We start from the raw sequence: 10439 nt of genomic DNA, 5'->3' as shown, positions 1-10439 counted from the left end.
CTAAAATGCCATTTCCAGCATTCCTGAGACCTGAAAAGCATCATGAAGGCATGAAATACAGCACTTATGAAATGTACATTGTACATCATTTACCTTTTCACAACTTGACAAGCAGTCAATTGGTGGAAGTGGAACAACTACATAAAAAAACAATTTTATTATTTTTAAGAAGAATCAAACAAAGTAATAATAAGAAAAAAATGTGGCTCAAAGGGGGGCTCACAACCCCTGAACCCCTCCCCTGGATCCACCTATGCAATGTTATTAATCAATTTTGTACCTTAACGTTTGTAAATAAAGTATTAATATTAGCTTGCGTATCAAGCGTTCCTGTTCAAAAGAAGAGCTCGCAAATTGGCCGCGCGAAAGTTGGAGCAAGAGACTGAACTTTTACACGACCAATTTCAGGACAGGAATGCTTGGCATGCAGGCTATATTAATATGTGATCAGATATTTATAAGAAGTGGCTTATATGTCTTCAATAAAAACAACCCCCTGTGATGTGGAAGGAAAACAGAGAGTTCTAGTGTTACTATTAGGGTTGGCACAGTGGTGAGAGTATTCACATTTCTCCAATGTGGCGAGAGCTGCAATTCCTAGATTAGATGCTATTGGTCGATTTAGTTTGTTATTAATTCTCGACATTGCTCCTAGAGGTTTCTCTCTGGGTACTCTAGGTTTTCCCCTTACATTAACACCAACAACAATACATTATTTATTTTTCTGCTTTGATTTCAGAACTATTTCTTCAAGTAGCTGAGCACTTGTGCTTGGCTATAAGCCTGTGTGCATGGCAAGCCCATTGCAAGCTCTGCCCATCACAGAGATTGCAAAATGTCACATGAACATGCAGCAACATGCAAAGGGCAGACGCTACCTTGGCCATACAAGCTTGAGATTTCAATAAAGTGATTTCTTATTATTATCATTATTATTACTTTCTACAAAAAATAGGGATTAAGGAGGTTAGAAACTGTACTTTTTGCCATGAGGAGTTAGAAAGGGGCAACCCTAAAACCTGGAATCCGGAATCACAGGTCATTGTTTTACCAATACAGAGAGTAAAAACTATCCTAAACATTTATAAAAGCTAACCTTAGGCCTAAAACGTTTGTTTAGGCCTAATTAGGCTTAAGGTTAGGTTTTATGAATGTTTAGGATAGTTTTTACTCTCTGTATTGGTAAAACAATGCCCTGTGATTCCGGATTCCGGGTTTTAGGGTTGCCCGTCAGAAAGTTTGATTCACTTTTTTGGAAAACATGTAAAAGTTAAATCTTTGTGGGACAATATTTCGATATGGCTACAGACATACCAGATCCTTCCAACAGACAAGTATTTAGACATGAGTACCGCTCTTGCCCTCATACCAGACAACTCCCTGTTTAATCTCCAAATAAATTTCTGCTGCCTTATAGCTAAGAACTTTATCTGGACGTGCAGAGCAAAAGGATCCTGTCCAAATCACAATAACTTCTTATATCATTTTGCCCATATACACCAGATAAAAAACACACCGAGTAATACAAAAAAAATGGGAACCATTTATTGCCTCTTTGAAACTTGTCTCTTAACCACAGACATACAAATAATTTTATTTGTTATATGTTTAATATTATGCATCTACCAAAAATATGTTGTCTTCTTCTCCTTCTTTTCACCACAAAGATAAAAGGAAAAATAATTATTTACGATTTATGTTAATCCTGTCTTAAGACATTTTTATACCATTGTCAATGTAAATAATGTTGAGCCAGTCTTAAGATATGTATAATGTTGTCGATGTAAATAACTGCGATCTGTAATTAAGTAGCATTGTAATATGTGACCAAGTAGCGCTGTTCTGGATTTTTTTTCACTGTATTATTATTATTATTATTATGGACACTTATTGATATCGCGGCTTTACATGATCAATAGCATAGCTAGACTAGTCCTAGGCTATGCTATATAATTTATAAATATGAATGTTCAGTTAGACTATTCCTTTCAACGCTCTGCTCCGTTCTTCCTATCTCCTATAGGTATAAAAGTTCTTAACTATTTCAATGTTTTGTGATATGATCCATTTCCGGCTCTTCATTATTAGATATTGCGTCTCTTCTTCATTCTTTCCTGTTAAATGTTCATTGAGATCATTCTTCAAGCTCTGGTGGTATTCTGCTATTCTAATATTATTATTATTATTATTATTATTATTATTAGAGCGGTTTTCAATTGAGTGTCGAAAGTAATTAGTTAATTACTTTGGTTTATGATTACTTCACTCAGTGATTGGTTCAAGTTCTCGCGCCATTTTTTCAACCAATCAGAAGTGAAATCAAAACCAATTGTGGCTCGCGCGTGCACATTTTCCCGCGCTTTGTGACGGCTACGTGTAATTACTTCGAGTTTTGATTGGTTTACTGGATGGTCTCCGTCCTTTTTGATTGGTCAAAGTAATTACTTTGGTTTTGGTTTTACGACACTCATTCGAAAACCGCTCTATTATTATTATTATTATTATTATTATTATTATTATTTATTTATTTATTTATTTTTTATTATTTTTTGTTTTAATTAAAAATTAATAATAATAATAATAATACAAGAAAATTAGTCCTTTTTTCAGTTAATAATATAGAGTTTGGAAAGTAGTGGCTCTCTCTCTGCGGCGGGTAGTCCCTCGGAGAGCCTGCTCGAATGCTAAGTAGTGACTGTATTGAAAGAGTTGGAAAGCAGCGAGAATAGAATAGAATGATTAGCCTACGTGTAGCCGTACCGTAGGCTATAATGATGTAACGTATTTTCAATGTTTTGTTCAAAAAAAGATTGCAAAAGATTGGGGATTTCGGGAGTAAGCGGCACAACACCACCGAACCAGAACATAACACATACTGACCATAAACATGGACTCAAGAGGACAACACATCTTTAGTTGGCGTTTTTAATGTAATGAAATCAATGTAATGGTTTGGAGAAATCTGTTGAGAAGACGTAATGCCATGTCAGAAGTTGACGATAGAATTCTTTATCTTCCTGGAGTCGAAATTTATATTTTTACAGTCGTTCGGGGGTTGAAAGTGTTAAACCGGCAACTGCAACAATCTCGTGTTTACGTTTTAACATTTCCGGTCATTACATTTCCGGTGAAATCAAGTGAAAGTCACGTGAAGTTCCGGGTCAAAATGGAAGAAGGAAGGTTCTTTTTTTTGTCTTCGAATCTTGGATACCAAAAATGACTGAACTTCTTTTTAAAGTGATTATTATAGGCGATGCTACGGTTGGAAAAACAAGCTTTGTACAACGTTACGTCAATAAGCACCCAGGACGAGAATACAAGCCAACTCAAGGAGGTAAGGGAGCATGCTTAATGTAATTAAGGTTAACTATTGGAGGGTAATGTGAAGTCCTAGTTTTCTAGCCATGTAAACCATGTGGGCGTTACCCTACTAATGGAAATGGGCCCACACAAGGACGGAGAAAAACGCTGACCAGGGTGAGAATTGAACCCACGACCTAGACCTTCGGGTTAGATCACCGTGGTGGATGTGTGCTTTTAATCATTAGTAGAGATTACCGATGAAACGGACCGAAAGTAGAAAAATTATCGTTGTTGAAGTAAGTGCAGTTCAGTAACCTTAGTTAACTGGAAGAGTTTAAACTTCACTGTTACGAAATTTGAACAAGAAAGTACATAATATGCTTCTTGGCAGCGTAACTAGCTAGGTTTCGTGTTACAACTCTAAATCTTCAATGCATGTAAGGCAGAAGTACTTCTGCCTTACATGCATCAGGAAAGCTGTGCATTTTTGAAGATTTAGAGTTGTACCCGGTAACACGAAACCTCAAGTATATAACTCCAAAAGTTAAAGAAGGGGTGAGTTAAACAAAGATCTGTGCAGTGTAAGCTAATTACACATCATTATGAATCAGTAGTAACCCAAGCTCTGTTTGGTGGGAAATTTAAACTGTGCATGCTAAATTTTACATCGGTCTGAATGAAGTATTTTATCTTAACATAAATACATTTTTATTAATCCTAGAAGTCGTATGACAATACAGGATGCTAAAACAGTCAGCGACGAAATAGAAAAGGGGGCAAAGAAAAATTAATAAAATAAATAATTACCTAAATTAAATTATTTACAACATATAAATGTTTACATTACATTACAATATTGTCTTATGATTGGCAAAGCATTCGTTTGGAAGGCAGTAACAGACTCAGCATTAACAGCAGAATTGGGAAGGTCCCCAGGAAGGTCATTCCAAAAGGGGATAACAAGTGGGGAAAAGGAAATCTTATATGCATTGGTGCAATCAAAAATATGTCTGAACTTATAGGGATGGTTGGAGCGATTGCTTCTATAAGCTAAGACAACAGATGTTGGAAATGTTAAGTGAGTCCGGTTGTGCACAGCTTTATACATTAAAGTACTCAGTACAGACATACTGAGGTAAAAGGCAACTCCTATTCACATGATCTCTGTTCATGTGCACAAATGGAGTGGCCCTACCTACCCCCTTTGTCACTCTCCCTCTACCCCTAATGCCACCTCACACCCACCCAATCCCTTTCCATTATTTCTTTCCCCAACAATGGGAAAAAAGTGTACGTCCAAGAGGCTGTGACAGGGTTGTCTTCTAAATAACTAAGGTTGTTGTTAGTATGACTAAAAATACTGCAAACATAGTTTATCTCTCTTTTTCAGTGGATTTCGCATTGAAAGTCATTAAGCTGTCTGAAGACACAACTGTACGACTTCAGGTGGGTTTGCAAGACAAACTTATCAGTGAAATTAAGCATTGCCAAACACTTCAAATGTTGATGTATATTTACAACAATGCTGTTTCCATTTTTTCATGTCTACATACATGTATATTGGTGAAAGTTATGGGATATCGCTGGTAAGTTACAGCATGCAATTTTATTGGGTTTGTCAAAAGTATCTTAACCAACAACTCAAATCTTTACTTGTTACAGTGTCATTGTCTAAAGGGCCCATAGCCTAAAATTTTTTCTTTGCTGAGATTAATCTAGTTGCACTTTGGAATATTAACCCTAACGCCAGACGATTTTACTCGTCAATGGGGAACCCCTGGGAGTCAATGCGTTAATCACTCACTGAAAAACTATGCCCCCATTAATATATCATTCCATTTTCACTTTTGAATTTCAATTTTTATTCACCATGACCAAGCTAGTGTTAGGCATGGGCCAATAACTCTTGCTAAAATTCTTTGAAAACTGGAATGTAAAACAGCTTGTGACATCATCACGGGGAAACACTCATTCCTCTCACCAGCTCAGCTGTAGGACGAAAAAAATTAATGATCAGTGGCGGATCCAGGGAAGGGGCCTGGGGGGGGGGGGGGCGCCCCTCCCCCTCCCCCTCCTCCACCCCCTCCTCCTCCTCCCTTATTTTTGGGCCAAAGCCACCAAAACACCATAAAACACCATAACTGCAAAAGGGCAAAAAGAAAATGTTTGAGATTGGGCCCCCACCTTACCTCCAGGTCTGGATCCGCACTGATGATGTACCATCAATTCTGTCAATTTTACACAACTCATGCAGCCTATTAGAAGCAAAGTCACAACCAGTTAATATACATGTTTCATGGTGCTGAAATTTGACTTTTGCACATTAAAAACATTTGAGGTTAGGTTATGTTTCAATGATCAAGCATGCAGCTGAATATTCCTCCAACAAAGAGAGAGAGAGTATAATTCAGGTGTTATTCAGCCAGCCTCAGTAGTTCAAAAGGTGGAAAGTACTATCTATTAAAAAATTGCCATCCTATGGATAATGGGTATCAAAGCCAGTCATTTTATACATTCCCATGGGTTAATTCAGACTCGTGTGAATCAATGAAACTCAAATTTAAAGTCAGAATATTAATTAACAATTATTCCAAGAGTATGCGTTGGATGTGAGATGATAGATAGCCAATGAGATGCTTAGTGCAGAGTTGGCTATGATCATCTCATATCCAACAAGTGTGAGTGGAATAATAATATTTTATTCAAAATGCTCACAAATTATGGATAAATCTTCCCTGCTTATTTTGTAAATACAAGAAAACTGATGTGTGCAGTTACTGATATTTGTAGAGCATGATATAGTAGCTCATATAGCATGATGGCTAAGCCGTTAAAACACTAGAAATGCATTATCCAATGATCCAGTTTTTAATAATGAAGTTTACATGTAGATCGACATCTGGCAGCTCTTTCTCTATATCACAAAATTCTAGGTCAAGAAAGATTTACATCAATGACAAGAGTATACTACAAAGGAGCAGCTGCTTGCATAATTATGTTTGACCTCACCAGTCAACAGACTTTCAACAGTACAATCAAATGGAAAAAAGACCTGGACAAAAAATGCACCCTTCCTAATGGACTTACCATTCCTTGTATTTTAGTTGGAAATAAGGCAAGTTCAAATTTGATCACCATCGTTATCACCTCTTTATTTTGTGAGATAAACCGAGCAGTATGTCACTGCACACTGGTGGCTCAGTTGGATGGGCATCGGGCTGTTATGTCGGAGGTCGTGGGTTGATTTCTGTTACTGTCAGGGTAAACTAGCATGACTTTGTAGAGCTCGCAGACCATTGGGACACATTGTTCATTTAGGACCTGGATAAATGATGTAGCCCCCAATGGGTTCTAGTTGCTCAATGGGTAGAGCATCTAACCAGTTTTTTACGGAGGTTTGAATCCAGTGGCTATAACTCTGATTTCCTGCCATGAATCACCAAGCAACTAGTTTCAAATCTCAAAGAATGAATTAACCCTTTCACCCCTCAAACCGGTGATACTTAGTATTTTACTTTGTCTAAGGCCAGACAATTTTACCAGTCAATGGGTTAAATCAATGTTACTATAAACCAACTAGAACTCAATGATATATTTTCACAAAGCGCAAGCTCACACACATATATTTTGTCCGAGCAAATAAAGCAAGTACTGGCTGCCAACTAAATCCATATTTCTTCAGTGACAAGAAATATCAACTGAAGACAAGAATTAAAATCAAGAAGGAACAACCCATGGTTATAGTGTTGTGGATTTTTAATACTTTTTTATACTTCCTACATGTAGAGTGACTTGTCAACAAGGCCAGTTGAAAAAGACTTGATTGACAAAATGTGTAAAGAAAATGGATTTCTTGGTTGGACAGAAATGTCTGTGAAGGAGGATATCAATGTCACAGAAACAATGGAGTAAGGATATTAAATTTGGTCTTTTTCAGTATCATGCTCGCAATATTGCTTTGTGTAGCATGTGTTCATTATATTCTTATAGAAAATAAATTTGGCTAAAGAAAAATCTGTTTGAAAGGGTTCATTAACCCATTGACTTAACAGATTGTACTCTGTCTAATGCCAGATGATTTTACTCGTCACAGGGGTCGTCCTAAGGTTCCTGAGAAGTCAAATGGTTAACCCCTCTAAATAGTGTTGATTGCATCTCTGGAGAACCACTCTCTAGTATACATACATGTATCTATGGTGCATAAAATTAATCCATTACTAACATTATTTTTTACTTTGTTCTGCTGTACATAATTTTATGTGATTTGATTTCTAAGTTTACCAACTGGGAAAGCACTTGTGCTTAGTTTAAGGCGAGCACAACACTAAAATGGATGACTAAAAATAAATTATTAATTTATTTATTATTCTTTTTAATTTTGTGCCTATTGTGTATATAAATTTTGAGTGTATTATTAAACTACCATACTCATTCTTGCCATTAATTTGATCTGACATCAGTACTTTTTGAGCTCTGATGATGTTATTAATAGAAGCTACTTGCGTTTCTTCTTTCCCTTCTTTCGGAGTGTTATTGCAAATGGAATCAAATAAATTTGAAAAAAATATTCTCTCCCTATTCTTTTCAGGTACTTGTTGCAAGAACTTTTGGAAATTTATAAAAAAGAAGATGAAAATGACTTACAAAGTAGAAGAACTGGCACAGATCAAGGGGGGTTTATTGAACTTAATAGCGTCAAGAATCCAAAAGAAACTGTCAAATCAGGATGTTGTTCATGAGGTTTAGAGAGGGTGATGAAAGAGAGGAAGAGCACAGTACAACTTAAAGATACCCTACAGAGAATTTAACTTTAATATTTCTCAGGTTATTTTGGAGAATGTGTAAATTATTTTTTCATAGTGTAGTATGTGGGTGTGTGTGCGGTAGAGCAAGCAATCAAGTGAGCGAGCAGCAACATAATGAGAATTTAAAACAAAGTTAGTAGACTATGGAAAATGTGTATGTTTTTGGTGTTAATGGCTTTTTGCCACCGAGCACTACACAGCAACCAGGAGCATTGCTCCATGGTAGAGCTTTAAATCAAGCATGTCAGTCATGGGCGAAACACCAATTACTGACCTCTTAATTGTAACGAATTTGAAATTTGCATCCTTTCTTGTACTGATATGCCTCTGCTTTCTTTTTGGATCGTCCCTGCCCAACTAAACCCATCAAATCTTTCACACAGATTCTTTGATCATAGTCAAATTTTTATAGTTGTTGGGATTTCAAGAAACTGTTATGCATCTTTGTTAGAACTAATGAAGATATGGTTGTGATGTTTATTGTAATGTAATTTGATGCGAGAAAAAAATTGAGGGGGAGGGGTTGATGAGGAGTCACTCCAGGTTAATTAACAACCTCTACATCCCCTCAAAAACTATGTCCTTTTTAACCTATTGACTCCTAGGAGTGAGACTTAATAGATTTTACTCAGTCTAATACCAGACTGTTTTACTTGTCAGTGGGGGTGGTTCAGGAGTCAATGGGTTAACATATTTTTCTTTTGACATTTAACTCAGAGGGCTGTTTGTTGATAATAACTTCCAAGTAAATTTGGAATACTGTTAGTTCGTCCCTGGTGGGGGACTTGCATATGAAACGGGGTGTAAATTTCGGATTTTGGTCTCACTTAGGGTGTTTTGGGGAAAATGGCATCATATGTAGCCATCGAGGTCATGCAAAGAAATTTATATATAATAATGGTCTCTTTTAAGGGTCAAAAAATCCAGGGTGAAGCCCAGATTGGTCTCCTTTAGGGGTTCAATTCAAAATTTCCGACAGGCATCTCAACTCCTTCATACGCGAATTTCCCCCCCCCCCCCCCCCCTTCGTTCCTTCCTTCCTTTCCAAGAAGTTCGTCTTTTGGACAGGAAAACAGAAGATTTGCCTTATTTTTTCTTGTAAATTTCAACTCTTCACTCTATCCAAAGCAATAATAACTGTAAATTATTTTAAAGTATGTATGTATCCTTGGGCTATTAAGTAGCGCATATGGTATTTTCAGATCACATTCGATTTATGTCAAGGTCAAGCTTCAAATAAAAAAGGGAACTTTTTAATTCAGCTCTTTGGGGATTTATTTTCATAGACATTTAATATTCAGTCCTTGAAAAAATTCACCAACATTTAATTTAAAAAAATCAGATGAACAGTATTATAATTTCACCAGTTACAAAGTTTAAAATTTTGTACAACTTCAGGTCATTGGGTCTTGCATTTGCCATTTAATTAGAACCCCTGGGAAACTGTATTTCACCAGTTTATCACCTGTCATAATCACGCCTTCCAGAGGAAGGGGGTTGGGGGGGGGGGGGTGCAGCTAAAAATTGGAATGACCCATTACTTCTTATCCAGTGTCAAAAATGAGTGTTGATGTCCCCTGATTTATGGTTATTATACAGAAATATTTTAAAAAACACTTCTGTTTTTACTTTATGAATGCTTATACATTTTTCTTATAGGTCCTTAACTAGAGGGGCTCCTAATGGGTTTTAAGTTTCTGAACACTAAAGCTAAATATATAATATCATTAAAGATATTTGTCCCAATTGTCTTCCTCCTTTCCTGCCTGCTGCGAGATGCACCTTCACTGCATGAAAAAACCGTTGTGGATAATTTCCAAGGAAAATATGTTTGCTGTTGTAACATGGGATCACATCAGAAGGAGGTAATAATGCCATTTCATTTAAAAGAGGGGTGGTAAAGCTCAAACTGCTCAGGATAAAGACTGCCAAAGAAAGAAGCTTTTATTCTAGTTAACCTGTTTGGTGTGTACATTTTCTCTTGTCAAAATAGTTAATCGACTTGAGCCTGTCAAAACTTGAAACCTAAGGAGTATATCCCAGCTCCAATGGGGGGGGGGGGTGTAAAGTGCAGATTGCAAGATGCAGGGTTAACCTAATAGGGTTGCAGGTCATTGTTTTACTCGGCAGGTACAAAACACAGGTCACAGGTCATTGTTTTACCAATACAGAAAGTATCCTAAACATTCATAAAAGCTAACCTTAGGCCTAAAGAAAAGTTTTTAGGCCTAAGGTTAGCTCTTATGAATGTTAACTAAGGATACTTTCTGTATAGGTAAAACAATGACCTATGACCTACGTTTTGTACCTGCCGTTGTTTTACCATAACTG

General features: G+C 36.7%; 1 protein-coding gene across 2 annotated transcripts; it reads left to right on the top strand.

Moving 5' to 3' along the window:
- The first annotated feature begins 3141 nt into the window (after positions 1 to 3141).
- Positions 3142 to 9870, top strand: LOC138011544 (ras-related protein Rab-7L1-like). 2 transcript variants are annotated; one of them, XM_068858601.1, is made up of 6 exons: positions 3142 to 3334; positions 4694 to 4749; positions 4874 to 4889; positions 6237 to 6418; positions 7090 to 7211; positions 7892 to 9869. In XM_068858601.1, the coding sequence occupies exons 1-6, from the start codon at positions 3217 to 3219 to the stop codon at positions 8040 to 8042; spliced, it is 645 nt and encodes a 214-aa protein (XP_068714702.1). In that variant the 5' UTR covers positions 3142 to 3216; the 3' UTR covers positions 8043 to 9869. The 2 variants fall into 2 exon arrangements, with proteins under 2 accessions (XP_068714702.1, XP_068714703.1); XM_068858602.1 differs by lacking the exon at positions 3142 to 3334 and adding an exon at positions 3438 to 3599 and having other exon boundaries at positions 7892 to 9870.
- The last annotated feature ends 569 nt before the right edge of the window (positions 9871 to 10439 follow it).

This window comes from Montipora foliosa, chromosome 7 (assembly GCF_036669935.1).
Source record: "Montipora foliosa isolate CH-2021 chromosome 7, ASM3666993v2, whole genome shotgun sequence".
NCBI classification, from domain to species: domain Eukaryota; kingdom Metazoa; phylum Cnidaria; class Anthozoa; order Scleractinia; family Acroporidae; genus Montipora; species Montipora foliosa.
This window is presented reverse-complemented; position numbering and strand designations above follow the sequence as displayed.